The sequence below is a fragment of the Chroicocephalus ridibundus genome, chromosome 1, assembly GCF_963924245.1.
Source record: "Chroicocephalus ridibundus chromosome 1, bChrRid1.1, whole genome shotgun sequence".
In the NCBI taxonomy this organism is placed as follows: Eukaryota; Metazoa; Chordata; class Aves; order Charadriiformes; family Laridae; genus Chroicocephalus; species Chroicocephalus ridibundus.
Window position 1 is genome coordinate 22812214 of NC_086284.1, and position 24448 is coordinate 22836661.

Genomic DNA, 24448 nt, shown 5'->3' on the forward strand with positions numbered 1-24448 from the left:
ATCACATCCTGCTTACAGTGACTGCCTCCTAATTACTCTTTCTTTGCTACTCTTTCCCACTGCCCTTTCCTTACATACGCTTCCTGATGTTATTGTCAAATATAGCGTGGAAATAGCTATAGAATAGTTCAGACGTATTTTCCTGAGATGCCAACTGGGACAAGATAAATCACAGAATGGTTTGGGTTGGAAGGGACATTAAAGATAATCTAGTTCCAACCCCGCTGCCATGGGCAGGGACACCTCCCACTAGACCAGGCTGCTCAAAGCCCCATCCAGCCTGGCCTTGAACACTTCCAGGGATGGGGCATCCACAACCTCCCTGTGCAACCTGTTCCAGTGTCTCACCACCCTCAGAGTAAAGAATTTCTTCCTGATACGCAATCTAAACCTACCCTCTTTCAGTTTGAGGCCGTTACTCCGTGTCCTATCATAACTCTCATTACACTCATTATCCCGTGTCCTATCATAACACCATCATAAATGACAGATTAGCAACACAATTTATTAATCTCTTAGATATACAGAAGCTATCTATGCTTTACAGAAGCATACAGACTGAGAGTGTACAGAGATTAACGCACACACATTTTTATAGATTCTTACATTCAAAAAATTTTATTTTTAAACTTAACCTATAAAAATCAAGTTTTGCTTTAAAGTAATCACTGCTTATAAATGTTCAGTAAACAGTTATGTCAGAAAATTCATCTTTTGACTAGCTTGCATCCTGTGGGACTCCTTTGAATTCAATGATTCTTGTGAGTTGACATAGCAATTTATATGGGATTTTTCACCACTCTATATTAATTTATCAATAAAGCCCATAAAGGAAATGCAAAGTAACAACCTATCTAACCAGAATAATTTTCATTTAATATGATTGCCTTATACAGAAATCAAATTATTTTTAATGATTTGTGTGTTTTCACCTCTGCTTTTGGTGATTTTCTCTTGTTCATACTGGCTGATTCAATTAGAATCACCTGAAATGGGTAATAGATATTACATATATGACACACTCTACATTTCCCCAGGAGAGTGGGGACACAGAGTGCTGTATTTCTGCAAGAATCTCCTTATTTGCTTAACTGGCACAGTACCTATTTAAAGGAAGTACTGCTAACATGGCATTTTGGTGCAGAGGCAGAGTTCACTTGTGTTCATGGACTTACTTTCCCCCGTAACATACTGTTTTGTAGATGAAAAATACAGCCATAACAGACGTATTTCGGTGATCAGGACACTGCTACTCTGATAGCAATTCACCAGGATTGTATCAGGTTTAGTAGGTTAAAAATAAAGGCTTTAGTTAGAATTTTATTTCTTTTTAATCAGAAGAATAATTAGCATTTTAACAGAGAAAATTATCCAAGCTTAAAAGATTTTGTGAAGCAACAAGTGGGTGTAGGGTATCTGCAGGCTCAGTTAGGGGCTTCTGGGAATATTGTATTGGGAAATGGTCTAATTTCAAGTATATATTTTCAAATAGTACTACTAAGTCTAAAAGTATTTTTACAGTGTTTTAAAATATATTTAAGTATGACTGATCAACTGTAATCTTGCAAAGAGACAATTCACTGAAAAAATGGCTATCAGTGCAAAACACACGCTACCAGCTATTGTATCATTAATTCAGAGTTTAAGGCTATGAAAGTACACTTTAATTTTTGGTACCTTCTCTATCAAGAGGTGCATCTTTGTAAGTTTTAGATTCTACGGTTCTCTAGAATTGTGGCATTATCATCTTTAACTTTATCCTAGTGACGGAAAACAATTGCAGTAGCCATTTCAGCTTCTTTCAATATTGTCTCTCTAGTCACCTCCAATATGAATGAAGGATCTGAATAAAGCTGAGGGAGTCTATTAAAACTTATGTTTTTTAATTTTGCATTTGACTTTTGACAAGAAGTATGTAGTCAACAGTCTCCTATTAAATACTTAAAAGTTGAATAAGCTATATAATTAAGCCCATTTTTCTTTAAAACATCAGAGCAAGATTTTCTTTGTTTTTTAAGCATCTGCCTTTCTCCCTCATATTTTATACAAAATATGGGAAAAACTGCTGTTACTCTCCGAGTGAATTGGTAAAAAACCTGTGCAACAGCAAACAAAATTAATAAAAACCAAGAGAGGATGGTAAATTAAAAAAAGTATTAAAAACAATTAGAAAATAAAAGACTTTTATGGATGATTATTTAAATTGGCTCCTGGGATTAAGGGATGTACACCAACTCCTACCCTCCCAGTAACAGATTTTTAGATACAAGTCAAAGGTAACTTTGAATCCAAAAGTGGATTCAAATATGAGACGTACTTCTATAGCAATGCTTTGGTATGCACTCCTTTCATATAAAGTATTTTGTTAAGTATGTGATCATAGATTGGACTGAAAAATAGGCCTGAAGATTTTGATGAATCTTCATTTAGCAAATATAACCCATGGAACTACTTAAATGCTTTAAAATTAATATGCATATAAATGCACATACCTTAAAGAATTCTTTCTTTTCAACTTGTTCATTGCCATCTGTATCCAACATTTTAAAGGCAATCCGAAATCCAGTCTGGGGTTCTGCAACAAATTGCGAAAGAACTTTATTGTAAATACACACACACACAGGGTTCCGCTAGTACTTAAATATTTAATGCAAAAGGAATATTGCCTATGGTTCAGTTCTCCATTGTTATGCATGTACATGATATTTCCCGTAAACCATATGTACCTCCTCCAATATAAGCAAGCTTTTTAAACACCTTTTTACTACCATTTCAAGGGAAAAATTAATGCCATGGCAAAGCAAGAAAATGCCAGCAGTGCCCAAGTACAGGGCTTAGATATTCTTAGATACTCTCTACAGGTGTCTCCATGATCCCATGCCACTTCTGAAGTCTAGCACTGCCTTGTTTATTAGAGCTGCTTTTCAGGTAAGAAGACCAGAAAGTGCCTTGAGAAACCAATAACTATTCCCAAAACTGCATGAAAGAGCTAGTGTACTCCTCAGGTACTTCTTGCGTGCATTACCGTACGCCAGCATTTGCACTCTTCCCTCGTCTTCCCCAGCAAACAGACTGGTCTTGTAATCGTGGCCAGCTCTCCCGGCTCCTGCTCCCGCTGTGTTAGCCCCCAGTCTTTTTTTCCTTCCCTTCTCCTTCCTCCCTAAACAATGTCTTTAAATGTTGCTGAGATATAATAAACCACTCTTTCTGGCCTTTTTGGCCAAAAGCATGTTTTGTATGACTCCCATCAAGCTGATTTTTTCAGGAATTTTATACAATTTTACCCTGCATTTCCTTCGCCGAGTGGATGTTTCTTTTCAACACAAAAACGTAATGAGTTCTGAATCTTGCAGGCGCTATAAAAACGCAGTGTGTTTTGAGTTCCTTCCCACAATTTCCTGATCTTACTTTGCTTACAGGAGGTGGCCTTGCGCATTAGCAAGCCCACACAGGAGCAGCATGCCGCTGAAATGTAGTTACAGTTCACTGCAGTAGCGAGCACTTATCCCAGTAATTTCTGGAGCAGGTGAATTAATTCCACAACCCAGTCAAGTCAGGCATTAATATGAAAGCCACGGACTTATCGTCTCTAGAATATATTCATGTTTCTGAGAACAATGTCGGACTCACGAGGGCAGTGAAGCAGTATCTCTAAAAAACTCTAATGTCTTCAGAGCTTTTCTTTTGGAAATATATTCTTCCAGCCCCATCCTGTAAAGCTTTAAGTCTTGCTTTTTTTTTTTAGAGAATCTTTCTGCAAAGGGAACAAGTTAAAGGAATAGCCCGTTCCTTTTAAGTGATAACAATACGGTTAAAGAAAGTACTATTTTCACATTTTAGAAATAACTACATCCTCAGCAGCCACCTAACATTCCCTGTGGAGCAACCTTGTGATGCAGGGATATTTTATAAATACCACTGCAATCTGCATAGCAGAGCCCTTCCCCAGAAACTGGGTCGTAATAATCAAAACTGGCTTTCTTTCCATGGAAATGTGACACGCTACATTTGTGTTACTAGTACAAAAGCATGAAGAGCCTATACTATAACATGGTTAGAGAAAAAAAGTAATTGATGTATTTAACAGTAATTCATACCATCTGTGTTACAATTTTCACATAAGAGAGCTGTTACTGAAAATATAGGACCTAAAGCTTCTTATACTGTTCAGAGATGACATACTTATCTGATATGATGTAACCCCAAAGGTATGTGTTCGTAAAATAAGCACAGTTCAAAGACTACCTCAGATATATTTGTATTTAATTAGAATCAGGCAAAATTCCAAAATCCGAACAGGAAAGCTTCATCTTGGCTGTGAGTGCAGGTTAGACTTAGGTGCTTCCCCTCCAACTATTCCTACGTTGACCAAGCTGTCAGCTTGTGTGACTGGCTAATTGAAACGAAGCTTTGAGTAAAGGTGACAACTTCAGATCCTGGGCTTCTTCACCAGGCAGGGCTTTACCAGAAGCTCCATTAACCAATTGCTGGAAATTAAATTCAATAGAGCACTGGAAGAAAAAAGACAGCAATGACACAAGGCACCCTGAAAAGGGGATCACAGGGGGCAAAATAAAACCTTTGTCTGCCGCAAAATTACATTTTCAAGTTCAGTGCTGCTACAGACAGTGCTTTTGTATGACAGGCAGTATGGTCTGGTCAGCAGAGTCCTGGAACCGGGCCTCTGGAAGCCTGGTGACTCTTTTCCTGTTTCCCTATTGCTCTATTAGTGACTTAGAAGACGTCATTTAAATATTAATGGTTGCTTTAAGAAATTTCACATTAATTCTCACTAGTGGGAGAGAGACGTTGTGTAACTGGGGGCTGAGTGACATGGGATACTTGTTAGGCAAAGACAGAGGCACTAACACTTGTTGACATTTGCTTTCAAACTGATGGGTACGACAACCCTCTGTGTAACCAAAGCAGCAACATTAGCACTGCATTTTTATCCTGCATCAAAAGGCGCCTTTGTTTTTGCGGTTCAATACATTCCTATATAAATTCTGTGAAAAATAATGTTACTTGATTGTCTGGAGAAGTGGAACAATTTGCCCTGATACTGCTTCAAGTTTCTAATTGTTTCAGCCAATAAATCAGCATGAATTTACTTTCTGCTGCCATGGACTTTTAAAGAAATAGAATCTTTGGCATCTATTTCTGCAACTTTAAGGTATTCTTCTGAAGTGATGTGGTTGTGCTTATTTTTTAAAATCATCCCTCTTCTTTGAGTTGCAACAAATATTTTTAAATCAGCTTTCTAACTGGGCTAGACATATTATTTCTGATTTTAAAAAGCATTTGAACACATGGTATAACTCATGTTCAAGTTGCTTGCAGCACTGGACAGTCATTAATTTATATAAACTATGTAATATTGTGTACTAGTTGAAGTTCCTAGTAGGAACCAATGCAGTTCGGCTGAGAAATGACATAAGCTGTCAAAGGCCTACCAAAACTGTGCGAGAGGTGCGTACAGCCATTGCCTGTGAAGACTGGACTCTGGAGACCAATGCTACTTCTTCTTACTACACCATGACAGAACGGATTTCTAGAGCAAGGAAAACTTGTCAATTTGTTTAAGCCCTTGCCATGGTCTTCGCAGACATGGAAGTGTTGAGGCTCAAGCATCGACAGTCCACTGGGTTAACAACTGCTTCCTTCTCTCCTTTCCCCATCCACTGATACCACGAGATCCAGTGTGCTTGGTTCTGTCCCTTCCTTAAAATGTTATACCTGTGTAAGTCGGTCAAACAAGACTCCATGTGGACAATTACACGGACATGTATGTGGACTACTTTGCTACTATTCTATGGGTCTTGCTGCGTAACGCTCATTGCACACACCTTATCTCAAATCTTGGTATTTTCCAGCATCACCGATGCTTTATCACAACAGCACAGGGGGGTGGCAAGCATGGCACAGAATAAGTATGGGTGAGGAAACCCAGAAAATCCAAGATCACTTCCACACACAAACAAAAAATGCTTGTTTGCAGATAAAGCAACTACCAAAGAAAAAAGGTTTTTAAAAAATTGTCTGATAGAGAAAAAAGGATGCAAAGGAGGGGGCAGAAATACAAGCAAAATACTTGGAGGAAATAAAGTCAAAAGGAACAAAGCAGGAAAAAAAAAAAAAGGATTGAAAAGTCGAACAAAAGACCCCGCAGAAGTCAGCTGTTTATGTGTATCAACCATTTCATATCTGAACACATGGATAATAGGCAACAACCTTTCAGACACCACTACATGAGCTATAATGTTAATGTCTTGTTGTCCAAAATGACTAAAACTACTATCCAGAAGACAAATTATTTATCTTCCCCCACTTTCTTCTTCCCGTTATTATATAGTCCTGTAACCAATGCCTCCCCTCCCTCAAAGTCTCTTGAAAGACTTTACTGATCCCATGGTGCAAGGACTATCATGATTTTTGAAGTACCGCTATGGACCAATGATGACACTACGGAAGTAAGCTGCAATCTATTAAAGTTATATCCATTTATATTAATGCCTTATCATTCTTTATACCGTAGTTGTTTATGTTTTACTACAATGAGGAAATTTAAAAGTTAAAAAATATCAGAAAAAGTTCCTGGAAAGCTGTTAGTAGCTGAATATTTATACATATGTATTTTAAATATGTAATACTTACTCGTAAGGATTGTCAGCAAAAATAGGTACTCTGCATAGGATATCAACCCTGAAATAAAAGAGTTAAAAAATGACTTGCAAAAAAAACCCCAAGAAAATTTATAGCAAGACTTGAAAGATCAAATCTTATAAATACAAAAAATGTAGTTTAACATCATATTAAATAGGTTATTAAAGTAAGCCACATTATTATTTAATAAAGTTTTTGCTTCTGTTTTTAGTGCTCTGAAGGTAAAATCCCCTATCCACAGACTCATCAACGTTCATGTCTAATCAAGAAAGTACAGTTTATTTGGTATTAATAAAAGGCCTGCACTAAATCTTTGGATTCTCGCTGAAAACATTCAACGTTTACATAAAAGGCAAATAAATTAAACGCGCTTTGTCGCATTTAGTACCTGGGAGGAGAACTACTCTAACGCTACCCTGAAGGATCAAAGTCCTCCATCCTTTGGCAGGCTCGCGAAGGCGGAGAATAGCTTCCCTCTAATTCTCAAGGGGAACATGGCAACACGCAAAGCTGCCAAGCTGCGAGATTGTGCTGATAGTACTGCTGGGCCGCGTGCCAACAGGAGGCTGCTTTTTTTTTTTTTTTTTTTAAAAATAGGAACATGTCCTTTCTACAAGGTGAAAGTATTTTCCCCCCTTTTGAAGGAAAATTCCAGTGTTTTCCTTTGAAACACTGCCTTAAGTGAAAAGCCTGAACAAACACAAAGATGTGATAGCGTCAAAATAGAGCGCACAAGCTAAAGATAGCGCGTGCATAACCAGGGTGGTTAAACAACAGAATCTGAACCATCTGCCCTGCCATAATGTTCGGAGAAAAAATGTAAAGGGCTTTTTTATAAATCACTTTTCAAAATAACTGAGCTACTTTTAACTCGTGAGCTAAACATTGTATAATGCTGAAGCTGCTTAAAATAATGAAGTTCAAACATGCCTATCTGTGCAAAGATAAACTATTTTTTATAATTTATATTTAGTTAATTGATAGATAAGGAATCCATTTAAGCTTCAGTGATAAACAATTAACTTCTGATAAATTACTATGCAGAGCCAACAGCATTTGTATTTGACCTCAGATAATGACTTAACAGTTTAAGTACTAGAGTTTAGCAATATTAAATTGCTGAATACAAGAGTCTGAAAATCCAAGAACAAGCCTTAGCTAAAGGCGGGTCTAATGCTGAGCCTGTTGCCAATTCATTCTGGTTCCATATCTCAGCTCTCCTCTCCATCAAAATAGGGCTGTTTGCCACGTGTACATCAGCACAGTACTACAGTCATTAGAGTACACTGTGGAAACAAAAAATACTTTCATCTCAAAGATTTAGTTTTGCTTACAAGTTTTAGGGTTACTGCCATTGCAAGAATGTAAATTATTATTTGCATTGCTGTAAAACTTGGAATCGTGTTCCTAGACAAAGTGTCCAGGATTTCTACAAATTCGAAACCAAACAAACAGAAAGAACTCCTACCCCATTATTTTAGCTTATGTGCCTAAGTATAAGACCAGAGAAAAAAATGGGTAGAAACAAGTAGGGGAGGAAAAGAAATCAAGCAAATAATGTGACAGGCAGTGATCAAGATTCCTGTTCCCTAATTTGGTTTTGTGTGTGACACAGCAAAATAATGCTTAAAGGAAGAATATAAAGGAAGACAAGGAGTCAACTTTTCAAGTGTATACAGAAAACGCCTCCCAGTCATGGACTGCAATGGTATCAGCACAAGGGTCCCTGCCTGAAAATTTAGCCACAAGCGATGAAGGAGAAGCGGGAGTCTGCCTCTTGGTTGTCTTGAGATGTGCTGCATAGGGATAGTTGAGGGAAGACCGGGAAAGTGAAGACAAGCAGCTTATGCTAGATAAAACAGAACCAGGAGAGCCCAGTGTTGGGGTACAAAAGAAAAGATGACACACTCAGAGGAGTCATGTAAGAAAAACCATATTTATCAAAGCATTTGAAAGGATATTAACAACGCAGATTACGTCTGTTAAAGTCAGAGAAAAAAAAAAAAGTTGTAATAATTGAGATACAAAATGCTGAGCACCTAGAGAGTTTTATCTATATGGGTTGACAGGAAACATTGTACCTTATAAAATTTTGCAGAAACAATCTGCAAAATTTATATGGAGATGGACGGATGTAAAGAAAAGACCAATTTAAAGACAGCACCTTGCTTATTGGCTTAAGGGAGAAGCATGAAGTTCTATTCACTCGAGTTGCAGAGGGCTGGAAAGAAGAGCTTTGCAAGAAATGGCAAGGGTGAGACACAGACTGTTTTCATCATCATAAGCTGATTGAAAAGTCGCTATAGTGAAATAGGTAAAAAGGTAAATATAATAAAAATATGTACAAAAGTTTCTGGATTGTTCTTTAAAACCCGTCTCAGTGCCTCAAAGCAAATCCACAGCCTGTCTGACACTTTCTGGCAGACTGATTATACTAAAATAATTTGAGATAAGATTTATTTTTAAATAAAAAATTCTTCTTTTAATTTCATTGTCCTTTTATTACCTGCAGTGAATGGCCAATTTACCTTATCCATAAAGTAAATTAAGTATTTGGGTAATTTTCTTTTTATTCTACAGTAATCATTACAAAGTTACTCAAATGAAAAGAAATTAAAAAAAAAACCCACAGAAAATTATATTCATGTCCAAGCAAAACTAAAAAGATAAAAGCTTCACATACTCTTGAATGACTCAGCATACTTGCAGCCATGTATTTGCAGTTAGCATTGGCAAAATACTGTCCTTTTCTAACACTAAATGAACCTTCCCCATCCCTCCCTGGAAATCTCAGCCCTCAAACAAATGCTGACAAGTACAATATTCTTGTTCCTGAATAAATCATAAGTATACCCACAAAATATGACATGAATTTTAAAACTGCCCACTAGAAGGCACAATTCCCTAGCGTTATGTTTTACCAATTGGGCAGATGACAGTTTTCCCTCTACTCGATATTTAAGGAACAATCTGAACACAGTTAAACTAATCTCAGCTAAACAGTGGAACAGGTGTAGATTCAGTTTTCTGGTACTTGTGAAAGTGATATTTAAGACATAAATATTTACATTTAAAAAATGTAATAATAATGCATCTCAAACCAAAAGCATCAAAGTCATTAAAGAGGCATCATGACCCAAAACTGTAAAAGCTCCATGTGTTGTGGAGACATATGGACGACTGCACTGAATGTTCCTGCATCACCTCAAACTCCTACCTGACCTTTGAATGACAGAGTGTACGGACCCACAGCCCTAAGCACGGGGAGATCAATGCCTTGTGCAGAATGCAAAAGATGTCAGGCTGAGCGTACCAACGAGCCCACTTTCTGCCCAGCAGTCAGCTGGTAGAGGTGCAATAAAAGGAGGCTGCGCTGATTTGCTGTTTTCACTTTCTCTTGGTGGACAGGCCGAGAGAGTTGGGTTTGTTCAGCCTGGAGAAGAGAAGGCTCCAGGGAGACCTTATAGCTGCCTTCCAGGACCTAAAGGGGGCCTACAGGAAAGATGGGGAGGGACTCTTTATCAGGGAGTGTAGCAACAGGACAAGAGGTAACAGTTTTACTAACTGAAAGAAGGTAGATTTAGATTAGATATTAGGAAGAAATTCTTTCCTGTGAGGGTGGTGAGGCACTGGAACAGGTTGCCCGGAGAAGTTTTGGATGCCCCATCCCTGGAAGTGTTTAAGGCCAGGCTGGATGGGGCTTTGAGCAGCCTGGTCTGGTGGGAGGTGTCCCTACCCAGGGCAGGGGGTTGGAACTAGATCATCTTAAGGGTCCCTTCCAACCTAAACCGTTCTATGATTCTATGATTCACAGTTTTCCCAGGCAGAGTGCTTTGGGGATTTGCAGTGTCAGCCACTAGAAAAACAAAGGCTCTAAAAAAGCAGGGATGGAGAAAGAATATCCAAGAATTAAAGACTGGGAATCCTTTAAATGGAATCCTGGGAAAGCACATGATGATCAGTAATTTGAAAAGGCAGGGAATGACTATCCAATACAAAATCCAGCCTTCCCTTGGATAGGAAAAAATTGTTCAACTTGTTCAGAGATATTTCAGGGGCTGCTGGGGTATGCCGGGGCTTGCAGGAGCAAGGCACCAGCTGAAGACCCCTCCACATCTGCACAAGGACGCAAGAAACGAACCGCAGGCAGAATTGGCCATGAGGCCAAAGGGCTGCAGGCTGAGATCGAGGGCTGCTCTCTTGGCACAGGCTGCCAGCCATGCCCCTGGATCTGCGGTGCATGGGAAGAGCGTGGCTCACGCTTGCCATGGAACTGCAGCAGTGCAAAGGCAGCTTTATTTTCCAGAAACGTCCACGGCGTAAGGGATTCAGCCTGAAAAAGAAAGTTTGTGAACAGACTCTGTCGGCCTTTCTCATTAGTTTGGGGATGTCAGTCTTTGTTACTGGTGAAATGGTTAATTACTCATCTGTTTGGTTTCCTTGATCCTCCTGTTTGTTTTCTCCCTTCAATTAATTTATGCTAATGAGGTGTTTATTTGGTGTTCTTTAATTCCCTGTTGTTATACAAACAATATCCCAGCTCTCAGTTTTCTCTTTATGTAGCCTGATAGAAGGTGGAAATGCTGGGTGAAAAGAAACAAAGCACATCGGTGCTGTGAAGGGCCACCGAGCTTCTGAAGAGGGAGAAATAAGTTCAACTGCTCTTGGGAGTCGGGGATGCCACTTTACATAACTAGATACAAATTTTATTTTTCTTCTTAGTTTCCATGCATTTAAGCTATACAGTGAAACAGCAGCTTATTAACAAGAAGTCTTAAAAACCAGTTCTGTGCTGAAGTCACCCCTTTAGCCCCTTTCTCTTCTCCAAGTAAGCTTTCTGATTTCTTTCACGTCTCCTCCTGCACCTCAGAAGGCTTTCAATTCCCAGCCCTGCCTCTTTTCTCTCTCTTGCATAACTGAGAGATTTGCCAAGGAGGCAGCTACTGGCTAGATGGGGACGGAGTCAAATCCGTGAAACCTTCTTTAAAAATACATTAAATTCCTAGCATATAATGTAAAGCAAGATGTATTTTTCAGAATCAAAAGTGCTCGTTACCTTTATCACCAAGGTCTCTAAAAAAGGTTGGTCCTGGTTTAGCTTTGGCAACACACAGCAGTGCAGCATCTACCTCCTTTGAAGACACAAACAAGAAAATATAAAGCCAGTTTTGAAAGAGACATCTATTCAGTTGAGTAACAGAAAGAATGCAAATTCTTTTGAAGAAGGAAAGGAACATTTTGCTTACCTTTTTTGTCAGTTTCTTGGCTGAGGCTTTACCTATAATAAAAAAAAATCATCATCGTTCAATAACAAACTGACTTTAAACTTTGATCAGGTTCTGTGGCATTTCTTCAGATTTTTATGGGAACATGCTAAGTAATATGAAACAGAATATTTTGCAACAGGCAGTTTGTTTCTAATTCCCACAACGATCAAGAAAAGACAACATTTAAAAATAATATAAGCAGTCTGTTCAAATGGTCTTGCAACTTAGATGAAACCACAGCCCACTTTGGTTATCTATGGCTGACTTACTCGTGTGATTTTGCATTCTGTGAGCTACAAACGTAGTACAGATTCCAAAACAAGATTACACAGTAAGAAACAACTGTAGTATTTACGAAGGGATTTGCATGCACACATAATAATCCTTCAAGTGCAGTTTGAGTATGCAAAAGCTAAGAAATACTAAAAAAGAATGAAAACGTTGATGTTTCTATTAAGCAGAGGTAAATAGAACAACTCTGCCTCCTGAAACACCATCAGATGAAACACCCTAAGCCTTTATGAGTAGGTTCAAGTCTATACGCTCGAATAGGAGAGCCACAGGCAGCAGCGGATGTTGTATTCCTGTATAAATCACCCATTTGAGGAGCTGTGATGTAGTAGCAGTGGAACGTTTCAGCTGGTTAGGCACGGCCCACGGAAATCCTGCCGTCATGGACTGGCAGGAGCTGTGCTCCATCCCTTCTCGGCCTATCTGCCCTATCACACCGGTCTGTCTCCTCAGCACTTCTCCTCACACGGTTTGTAAAACCGTGTGTCCTTCACTCTTACCACTCTCAGCCCATGGCTCCCTTCCTTCATCACCAGTTCCTCCGGATTCCAGCCAGCCATTCCCTCCTATTAATTCACACTGTGTAAGCACAAGCCGAGCTGCCTGCATTGGCTGTGAGGATGGTGGCCCTGCGTGCAGCAGCCTGCTTTGCTCCATGCTTCAAGACTCCAAGGTTTATTTACTCTGCTGCTTCTCGGGCATCTTGCATCTGGAGGGTCACCAGTGCATCCCTGCTCTTTGGAAACGGACAGGATGGAGACAGCCTGGTGGGCAGCTGTCAACAAACTTCTACCAAGCATTTTCACAGGCCCATGATTTAGCCAGACAGAGATGCGTTCTTAGTAAAACAGCGAATTTCCATAATGCTGGCAAAAGACATGGCCAGCTGCAGGGGGTCTCCACTGGCAGCTTCTGGCTTCAGACGAGGGAAGCTGCTGGAACATCTCAGCCAGCAATAGTTCATTTTTCAGCCCAGGCAAAGCAGTGCCCTGGCCTCTGCTCCCTCAACTGGCAGTAACGCTTTTGCTGATAAATTCCTCTCCCGCACCCTTCCCCCCAAACCAGCCTAAGGCAGACACCTGGCACATTACATTGCAACCCAAATGTTTAAGTTTGACAAAAGTTGTAAGCAACTAAAATTAGGGTTTTAATACTGGCGTGTTGAGTGACCCCAGTGACAGGTGTTGCCAGCACCACCTGTTACTGTGGATGAATACATTTTTGTGCAGTGCCTGTACATGTATTTACACACACACACACACACACACATATATAAAGCTTCACCGATAGATACCTTCTAGCTCAGAGGAAATATGAAATCCTCTATTTTGCTTCATTTGAGATAAAAGAAGTCAGGCTAATAACAGTCTGGGAGAGCAAGTAAAAATCACTCAGCAAGGCTGAGTCCTGAGCAGTGCCATGTAACACCGCAGTTCAACACTGTTCACTTCTGCAGAGCATTTTAATGAATGGCTATTTAGCAAATTAAGTGATTCAGATCTCAGCTTTGAAATGTCACCTCCTCCGTACAGTGCATTTCAACATGGAATTAAACTAAATCTTTCGGCTCTGGGAGACCCACATGGCGAGATGCCTTACAAGAGGGAATGAGTCAGGCTGTAGGTCTGCGAAAAGCAGTATCTGAAAGAAAAAAGGGAAAACCACCCTGCAGTGATTTTCACTGCAAATGCTCTCCATAGTTGTCTGTTTTGAAGCCAGTCATGCACTTTTATTTCGTTACCAGCGGCCCCACTCATTCCTGTCTTCTGGTGGCCCCAAGCGCATCACATCTGGGACAGCAACTGCCACCGCACTGGGCAGCAGTCTTTTGCCAGCATCCAGGAGGATGACGAAGGGAGACAAGCTGAACTCTGTCAGCTGGAACAGCAAAGCCATAAATAATTGATGCAAGGTAAGGAGAAAGCACTGGGAGCTACAGCTCAGACACTAGTTGGCCAAGTTTGTGTTAAGTCTTTGTTTCTCTTCACATTGTTCTCTTCTTTGGTTAAGTCTGTGTTTCTCTTCACATTGTATTCAGCACAGTAACTCTGAAACACTTCAGCTACCCAGTTTTAGGGAACATATCCTCAACAAGAATTACCCTACCGTGATAAAAATTAAGAAAGGGAGGAAAGTCTGTTGTGAACATGCGGACACTCTTTTCACCAGCCCGCAGTCACAACTGCAACTACCTAGAGCTCATACAAACGTTTGCGGCAGCCATCAACATCTGCCCGTTTGCATTCAGTGATGGCCACCCTCCAGAGGACACTGAAGATGCTGACATGCCGACTGACCTGTTTCAGAGATGAAAAGACAGTAACAACAACGATACAGAGGTGCTCATGCTACCCTTGACTGGGGAATCTCGGCCCGGGCGAAAGGACTAGCAGAGGAGAGGAAGCCTTTGCAGAGGAGGAGGAGGACAGTCACATCACCCCAGGATGTGGCGAGGGGCAGAACGAGGTGGGTGAGAGTCGGTCCTTACCACGACTAACTGCACAAGGGGACGCTGCTACAACAGAAGAGGAAAAAAAAGCAGGAGGGAAAGGGACAGAGTGAGAGATAAACAAAGGCATTTCCTCTTTTCTAAGTAGTAAATACAGCAGAGTAATACACGTGTAGCCTTTTAATGGTGGTCTTCTCAAATGGGCTTCAAAACAAAAAAAATTTAATAACCTAGTCAAATGAAAATGGCATAGAGATGTCAGCAAACGTGTACTGATAGGCCAGGAATTTTTTTGGAAAAAAAACCCAACCCAATCAACAAACAACACTTGGAACAATAGTGTTATCTTTCATATTGCCATTTGTGTAAAGTATTAGAACACAATCTTATAATAATGTAATAATATAAACCGTAGAATGTGTTTCCTCCAATAATTATTTGAATATTTTCTAAGAATTAAATCCAGTTATATTCTGTTGGTACGGTCACCACATAAAATCATCTGTGAAGACTCAAATTTCAGTTTTCACTTGGAAACATTAGCTACTTTTATTGGAGCACTCACAACATTCCTTGAATACTAATTTAGCTCTTGGTGCTTCTTCTCTCCATTTATTCACTTCGTAACAATGTGATCCCTTTAAACACCTACAGGCAAAGCTCTGTTAACATTGCATGCTACCATACAAAATGTGCAGCCCTCTGAAGAACCAGGTCTTTTAAGGCCTTGTCTACAACAATTAGGAAAAGAAGGCTAACTCCTCTTTGCAGAAAATGCACTGCAAAGGTATGAACAGTTTTCTTAGCCAGTTCGGACACTGAAAAAAACGCCAACCTCTTCCTTTCTATCAATTAAATCTTGGTGCTGTCATTCCTGACACACGATTACAAATATATCGGGATCTAAGTCTCTCTCAGAGGAATACAGGCAATGGTACTATTTCATCTACTAAGTAAAACATCTGCATGATGCACTTTTCTATAGTTTTATTCTTTTACCGTGATAGATTCTCACTAATAGGGAAGTTAATGACATATTAGAAAACTTGTTTGTAGTAGTAACAGTCTTACTTTGGTATCAGAAAAAGAAACTTGGAAATTTTATTGTTTAGAACTTGAACGAATGAGAAGAAAAACAACTTTTTCTTTTTTTTAATTTTCCTACAGGCTTGCCAAAACTGTGATGGAATTCTGGCTTAAAGGACAGCGAATATTTTCAAGGGTCTCTACATATTTTACAGATGCTATCATCTTTTCACCATCTATAGCGGATCCATGAAACAACAATGAGGTACAGACACACCTTTCATGGACAAAAAGCCGTTTTAGCTTTTTAAGTTGAATGAATACCGAGTCTACTTAGAAGCACACAAATTCTGTGCTGTTAGCCAAGAAAGTTAGCTGACAACTGTAATTAAGAAAACACTGCCTAGAGCAGCTACGTCAGCCTTAATTTGCCCTCAGCAAACCTGGGTATTTTGCCACATACATTTCTTACAATAGAAGTGTTTCCATCATCTACCAGTTTTTTTACACTAAGACGTAGAATGGACCCGACATCAATGTTAGGATTAACATTAGGAAAGTGCTGAATTAAACAAGTACCCACTTGCACTCCGTAATACCCATTTACACCTGTACAGCCAAGGAACGGCTTAGATCTGACAAAAGACGTTTAGAGGCAAAGAATGAAAAAAATCACTGAGATCAACCATTATAACAACAATAATCAGATGCCAAAGCAAAAGTAGAGAAGTTACTACTACCTGCAAGAAAGCACAATTTTACGTGTCTGCAAGATTCCTCTATTTTTGTAAAATGGAAATGAAAATTAATATTTGAAACAACCGTTCTCCACAACCTTAACTTCAAATGAGAACAGTATAAAATGACTGTTTTTCCCTAGGAGGACAACAAACTCCTGTCCCCTTTATCAGCAAAGTCACTGAGACGGTTCGACCACCTTTTTAGCTCCATTTCAGATAGACACAGTGATAAAAGTAAAAAATACAGAAATTTGTCCTCGCAGTTTTTTAATTTTAGATGGCAACCATGCTATCTTTGCTGAAGCTTGGCAAGTTCAAAGTCATACTGGGGTAGTAGGAAACCATTTGTTTGTTCCTGAAAAAACATAATAGAATAGCATTAAGTATGTTACAGTTCAACCAAGCTCCAATTCTGCAAAACGATGAGTGAAACAAACCTTTTAAGCTGGATGGGATTTCAGCACAGTTGCAATTGGTGGACAGGATCAGGGCATTTAAGAACCCAAACCCCCTGTGCGCAGCTCATGCCGTGGCCTTTACAGCAGAGCCCACCCTGCAGCCTTGCCTGCCGTGGGAACAGGGATTTGTATTCCTCCCTTTCAGCCGGCTGACACCTTTCACACAAGCTGAACTCTGAGAATCCTGCCCCTGCGCCCTGGTGAGCTGGGTTAGATAAGAATCATGTATGTTGATTTCCTTAGGGAGACCCCTTTAAAATTTTAGTTTAAATTACCCTAAAATAGAAGATCGTTGAAGTTCAATAGCTTGGATTTCATTCCCAGCTCTCTCTCAGATATTTTTTATGATTCTGGACAAGTACCTTATCTGAACAAGGTGTTCTTTGTTTACCCACCTTATTTATGTTCTCAGCTCTTTAAAGCTCTTCTATGCATTTATAAAGTACTTACTGCTAATTAAACCAATGATGTAAAGGGCAAAAATTCAAGCCAGTAATTAGTTCTTTAAGGCCTCCTTTTGAAATATTGGTGACATTGGTGATACTGGAGATAAATCAAGGATAGCAAAATAATTTAAGGCTTTTTGAAAGCATGACAAACCAAGTGGTCAGATTCCTATGAGAGCTCCTGGCAAACCGATATCTGAATAATAAATGAGCGTGCCATTTAAATGAATTAAGAATCCACTTCAGCTAGAAAGCTTTTATTGAACTAGTGCATTGCTCCATTGAAAGATAATTGATAAAAGTCATTTCAATCACACGAATTAGTGAATTGAACCACCTGAATTAAAATCAAAGTATTCCCAGTGGAAACGGCAATTTGCAATAATTGAAGCTTCTGATAGGCTTTACAAAACAAGCTTTGCATCTGTCCTTCTTTATTTAGAGCAATCGTTCCTCTGAGGAAACGAGAAATATACAGTCCTGGGCCGAGGCCAGGGCTGGCAAATCTCCATTTCAGAAGGGGAGTTGCATCAGAGCCAGTCAATACCGGAAGGTTTCTCTGTGAGAAAGGCAGCCCGGGGTAAAAAGGGTGGGATGCTGATGCAGGGAGAAAACATCAAAGGATGACACAGTCTTTTCGGAAACTGAAACAGACTGAAAAATTAAGATAAGCCAATTTTCAAGACCTGCTAAGGAGACCATGGCACCGAGTCACCAGTGGTGCCAGGAGTTCCAAAATAACCAAAGGCATCAGGGTAAAAGCAGATTTTGTGGTGCTCGCTACAGAGGACGCGAGCAGCTCAGTCCTCACTGGGAGTGTAGCAGGAGTCTGGGGGGATGTCAGGGAGAGCAGAGGAACAGCTTTTCCTTCGGTATTATCCAGAGAAAGTGACTTGTTCCCAGATCTGCTCTCTTTCTAATAACATATCCAAACTGCAGACAGAAAAAGCTGAGAATAGGTTCAAACTTCCAAGCTTACCACAAGCCTTGCACTGCAACGATATATCGCACACAGGAAGTTACTTCTTCCAAAACACCGGAAAAATCTAACCGGGGTGTAACGACAACCCTTGGCCACAAAAGGAGCATGAGGTGCAAGTTAAGACTTCACATGTAACACGTAAGCAGTGAGAAGCCAAGCAGAGAGCGCGATGGCAGGAGAGCATCTCCCCAGCAGGAGAGGCTGCCAGCCCTCTGGGCTGGTTCTCAGCTCAGGACTGCAGGCAGCATCCAGAGGAAAAATGTGTCATGTGAAACGCAAGTCCTCAGACTCCCAAATAAGTACCTCCTGCTTCGTTCCTCCGGCTTCATTTAGAGGTCTAAAAATTAGATGCCTAAATCTGAGTTAGTGATCTCTGTGGTGCTTTGCTGTAACTATGATGGTGTCAGGACATACGTAGAAAAGGGTTTATAATTAACTTTGAAATCTGCTGCTCCTATTTCTGATCTGAAGAAGAGCTCATATGCCCAAAAGCTTGTCTAATTTTTCCAACTTACAGCAGCTGGTCTAATAAAAGACATTATTTCGGTCTACAAACCTCATCCTGACTAATGACCCCAGGCTCCCTTTACAGTCAAGGGAGAGAAAAAGACACAGCAAAAGAACAATTTATTCCAGGCTAAGATAGGTGTCTAGTACAGGCTTTGGACTCACCTGTTTGCTTCCATTAACTTTAAAGAGATGCTACAATCACGCGTTCTGACCTGACATTCAGCTTTTATATATTTAAATTGAGTAGATGCATCCTTCTGCACACAACCAGGTAACTCACACGATGACTGCTTTTTGTATTTGTTATATCTGTAATCCGTTTTTTTCAACCTCTCATCTATCAGCCCAATGTTAGCAAAGCTAAGGGCATGTATTCTGTTTTATTAAGAACTTAATTAGATACAAGGGCAAAGTGTACTACAGTTCAAGAGGCAGAGTGGCTGCATAATTGGAGCAATAAAGTATTAGAAAGGACAATTAAGATTACCTGGAAGGAGTTGTATCCATAATACATGTTTCTGAGACCTGAAGGGTAGAGAACATTATGCAGTTCAGACTTTTGGGATGGACGGCACCTCCTGAATCTGCACAAAACCATGGACCTACCACAAGGAGTAAGCAGGCAGAGTCTCAACTGAAGAGAACTACTAGTACTAGGCTTGAGATAGCAGTCAGTCTCCTCTAGCAAAGAGAACAGCATAAGCTAGACTAAGACTTCAAGAAGATTCAACTAATGAACTTTGATCCTAACCTGAAATACAGAAGAGATGGTTTCTGTAGCATTGCTATGCTTTATATTGTTATCTCCTGTTGCTAACAAAGACTAGTTTTTTAAATATTATAGTGCCGGAGCACATGCTAGTTTAAGGTACTGACAACAGATGAAGATAAACTATTATGATAGCCTCGTAGCCTCTTAGGTTTAATTTTGTTTCTCTCCTAGACAGTGTTACAAGTCATGATCCCTGGCCTAAGGGCTCTGTAATCTACTTTATGGCTAAAGAAGATAAGTATAACAAAAATTAGAAGAACATATAAAGTAGGATAAGAACAACAACAATGAAATGACACAGTTAAAAATCTAACTGCATGCACAACCTGAGCAAATTGCACCTTAATTGTAAGCAGAGATTAATTTGGATTTGGAATGAAAACGTGTACACGTTAATCATCCCACAATCAAAATGAAGGAAGAAAAGGTCAACACCTAAACAGCACCAGAAATTGATTCTCACCTCACTGCGTAAGTCATGATTTAAGCTTAAGTGCTCAATATAAAGCCACCATCACCACCGTGGCAACTACCCCTATCATATCTCATTCAGTCACTTCCTTCACAGTTTGTATTTTTCCGTATATCTGAAGATCTTCCCTACCATGACAAACGGCTACTTTTCACATGCATCTTACAAAGTGCAAAAAAATACAATACCGTTAAAGACTAAGTGCAAAAATATTAAAGACCGTTAATTATTACAAATTGGATTCACTTGCTGGCAAATATAACTGAAGTGCCAGGTGAAGAACTCATCCTTCACACGGGAATTTATCACTAACATAAAGCTATCTTACTAACCCTGGAACAAGGAAAAAGAGGGCGTGTGTCAGAGAGGACTATCTTTTTCACCTTCTTGCTTTGATGCAATTTATCCCGAATAGGAACTGCAAATCATATCAAACTGTGTCAAATTATATGAAGTAACTGTATGGTTTATTTATTGCACTTTGATATATAACGAACACTCCAACATGTAGGAATTACAGATAACGAGGCCAGAAACAACCACGTGGGTCACCTACTTTGTCCTATTGCTCCCAACAGACTTCTGCTCATGTATTATCTCATCAGTTTATGTGCACACAAATACGTGTTCGCACATTTGAAAATAGTATTGATACTAAACTGTAGTTTGGGGTTCAAAAGACAATAGTGACATTAATTCAACTGATTTTTTAATGAAATAGTTTGCTTTTTCTTACACTTACTCAGCCAAGTACAAACTTCAGTTACAGTTGATATTGCTTATTCCTAGGGAAGCATAAAAAAAATATTATAGTAACTTGATATAATTTAAAAACTAAAACTAGAAACATTTTGTGAAAAAATTGAAGTTATTCATGATATCAGCATGAAAAATGCAGTGCTGTTACCATAATTCTGTTCAGACGTAGGGCATTTACAGCACTTGTGTCCAAGCAGTAAATAGCTGACATATTAGTGCATCAGGCCAATTTAAATTACTGCAGTGGGTAAGTAACCGGGAGCACTGACATTTCACATAAATTGAATGGGTTCTCAAGAGTCCTGTAAATATAAAAAGCTGTTTAGATCCAGTTTATATAATAGTTCACTTCTTTTCCTGTTTCACCCTATCACATATCAAAATTATTTATACTATCATTAATGCTTTCTTTTTTGTTAAAACAGTATTTTTCTTTTGAAGATTAATTTACTTCCACTACAGCAACATGCAGTAAAAGTCCGTAGAAATATTGCAAAAAATGTTCCAAGAGGTGACAGTTGATTGGAAAAGTACAATGGAATTTTGCTAGAAGTACCAGGTTGGGAAACCCGTTCATCATATCCCAGCAACCCCTAGTTAGACCTTTGGAAGAAAAAAATAATAAAAAAAAAAGAGATATGGGTCCTTCTGCACTGCTATTGTGAAATCTGGAAATCTCATCATCAGGATGCCCGATTTCTATTGCTGCACTATTCTAATGGTGGTGGTAATCGTTGCAACTGTTTCATTCTCCTAGTGCCTTGTCCTTCCATCAAATGTCTAGAATTTAACTCTTTAGGGCTGCCCTACATCCTACACAGACTAAATACATCCTTTCCAACATCTTATTGTTCTTTCCTTCCCAGTAGTAACAATTCTAGGGAATATGGCACAAATAGCACCTTTTTGGTGATTGTGAAAGATGGTCTCAGGAGCTTCAGAGAAGCTTGTGGGAAGACCCATGAAGCGGTTACAGGAAATTGCCTCATTCACAGAATAGCTCAAGTTGGAAGGCAGCTCTGCAGATCATTGTGGTAATTAGAATGTCCTTATCTTCTCACGGTGACAGCTGGAAAAAGCTCAAAGCAGGGTCAGTCACGACAGGCTGCCCAAGACCACGTCCAGTTGGGTTTTGAATATGCTTGCAGACATTTGTTTCTAGAAGGGCTATGAGTACAAGACATCTCTAATTTAATACAGTCACCTGACCAACTTTGCAATAGGAAAATATCACTTTAGGTGCTTTTGTAACCTATACTAACACCAAATACAAGCAATAGTTGGTAGGTTTCATATAGAGCTTTAGGATTTCCCCCCCTTGCTTATATCAAAGGCAACGACATTCTTATGCAGTTGAAGACTGTATCCTGGCTTCAACTCCCACTGACGACCTATGAAGGAGGAGACAGCATTTTTCCCTTATTTGTCAAGACATGAGAGCACTAAGTACTGGATTTGACAGTGAATTTGGGCATTTTATTGAAAGGAAACATTTCTGTGTTGGCCATTTCATGAATGAGAGCTCTGTGCTTAAGCTCAAGGACTGGGACATTTTGTCTTACTGTCCAGAGCACAGTAAACACCAAAGAAATTCAGAACCTTACTATGCTTATCTTCCAGAACACGAGACCCATTCATGAACATGCAATTTACAGTGACTAGATGTCTGAGGGCATTGCTATTGAGTTTACAGAACAGTTAATTTGTAAATTATAACCAATATAAATTCTGTTTAGGAATGAAAGGATTAAGTGAACACCCACTAGATGGTGTTCAGTTACTGCATGGGGTGACCTGGGCTAGTTACAGCTCTAGCTCCTTTTCACCTCTGCTTTGCAGCAGACTTTTCTTGACGAAACAAGGTATAAGAGGACAAAAATGGATGAAATCACCCTCTTTACTAGAATTTGGAAATGCTTTAGTAAATTAATTACCACCTGTGTTGAATGTGGGTAAGTGGAACTTCTGAAAAATATGACAAACAAAAATAAATGTTTCTAAACAAAAGAAAATACACAAGATCATTTTGGATCCACTCACTAATATTCTATGGTTTTCTCAAGATATACCATACTTGAGTGCATGGAAGATAACTTCCTGACACAACTGGTAGGGGAGCCTACCAGGGTAAGTGCCTTGCTAGACCTAGTGTTCACAAACAGAGAAGGACTAGTGGGAGATGTGGCGGTCGGAGGTCGTCTTGGGTTTAGCGATCATGAAATGGTCAAGTTTTCAATTCATAGCGATGTAAGGAGGGGGGATAGCAAAACCTCCACCTTGGACTTCCGGAGGGCGGACTTTGGCTTGTTCAGGACACTGGTTGAGAGAGTCCCTTGGGAGACAGTCCTGAAGGGCAAAGGGGTCCAGGAAGGCTGGATGCTCTTCAAGAAGGAAATCTTAAAGGCCCAGGAGCAAGCTGTCCCGAAGTGTTGCAAGTCTAAAGGGCGGGGAAAATGGCCAGTCTGGATGGACAAGGAACTTCTGATGGGACTTAGGAATAAAAGGAGGGTTTACCACCTTTGGAAGAAGGGACAGGCAACTCAGGAGGAGTACAGAGATCTCGTTAGGTTATACAGAGAGAGAACTAGGAAGGCAAAAGCCCAGCTAGAGCTCAACTTGGCCACTAACATTAAGGACAACAAAAAAAGCTTTTATAAATACATCAACAAAAAGAAAGCCAGGGAGAATCTCCATCCCTTCCTGGATGCTGGGGGGAAAGTTGCAACCAAGGACGAGGAGAAGGCTGAGACACTTAATGCCTTCTTTGCCTCCATCTTCAATAGTCAGACCAGGGTGCTCAGCCTCCTGAGCTGGAAGATAAGGATGGAGAGCAGAACAACCCACCCATAATCCAGGAGGAAGTAGTCAATGATCTGCTTCTGCACCTAGACGCACATAAGTCTATAGGGCTGGATGTGATCCACCCAAGAGTACTCAGGGAGCTGGCGGGAGAGCTCACCAAGCCTCTCTCCATCATTTATCAACAGTCTTGGTCAACAGGGGAGGTACCAGATGACTGGAGGGTGGCTAATGTGACGCCCATCTACAAGAAGGGTTGGAAGGAGGATCTGGGGAACTACAGGCCTGTCAGCCTGACCTTGGTACCAGGAAAGATCACGGAGAGGATCATCTTGAGCAAGCTCTCACGGCAAGCGCGGGGCAGCCAAGGGATCAGGGCCAGCCAGCATGGGTTTAGGACGGGGAGGTCCTGCGTAATCAACCTGATCTCTTTCTATGACCATGTGACCCACCTTCCGGATGCGGGGAAGGCTGTGGATGTTGTCTATCTGGACTTTGGTAAGGCCTTTGACACCGTCCCCCATAGCATTCTCCTGCAGAAGCTGGCGAATCATGGCATAGACAAGTGTACTCTTCATTGGGTTAAAAACTGGCTGGATGGCCGTGCCCAGAGAGTTGTGATTAATGGGGTGAAATCCTCTTGGCGGCCGGTCACCAGTGGTGTCCCTCAGGGCTCAGTTTTGGGGTTAGTTTTGTTTAATATCTTTATTGATGATCTGGATGAGGGGATTGAGTGCACCCTCAGTAAGTCTGCAGACGACACCAAACTAGGTGGGAGTGTTGATCTGCTTGAGGGTAGGAAGGCTCTACAGAG

The 24448-nt window shown here is 40.2% G+C and overlaps 1 protein-coding gene across 1 annotated transcript in view; it reads right to left on the reverse strand.

Annotated features, from left to right (window-relative positions):
- The window catches only part of MICU2 (mitochondrial calcium uptake 2), a 152394-nt gene that overhangs the window by 30294 nt on the left and 97652 nt on the right, over positions 1-24448 (reverse strand). The window contains exons 3-6 of the mRNA XM_063331170.1: positions 11910-11941; positions 11720-11795; positions 6655-6702; positions 2493-2575 (exon numbers count right to left, since the gene is read on the reverse strand). Coding sequence (XP_063187240.1) covers positions 2493-2575; positions 6655-6702; positions 11720-11795; positions 11910-11941 — 239 coding nt within the window. The remainder of the gene's footprint in view (positions 1-2492; positions 2576-6654; positions 6703-11719; positions 11796-11909; positions 11942-24448) is intronic.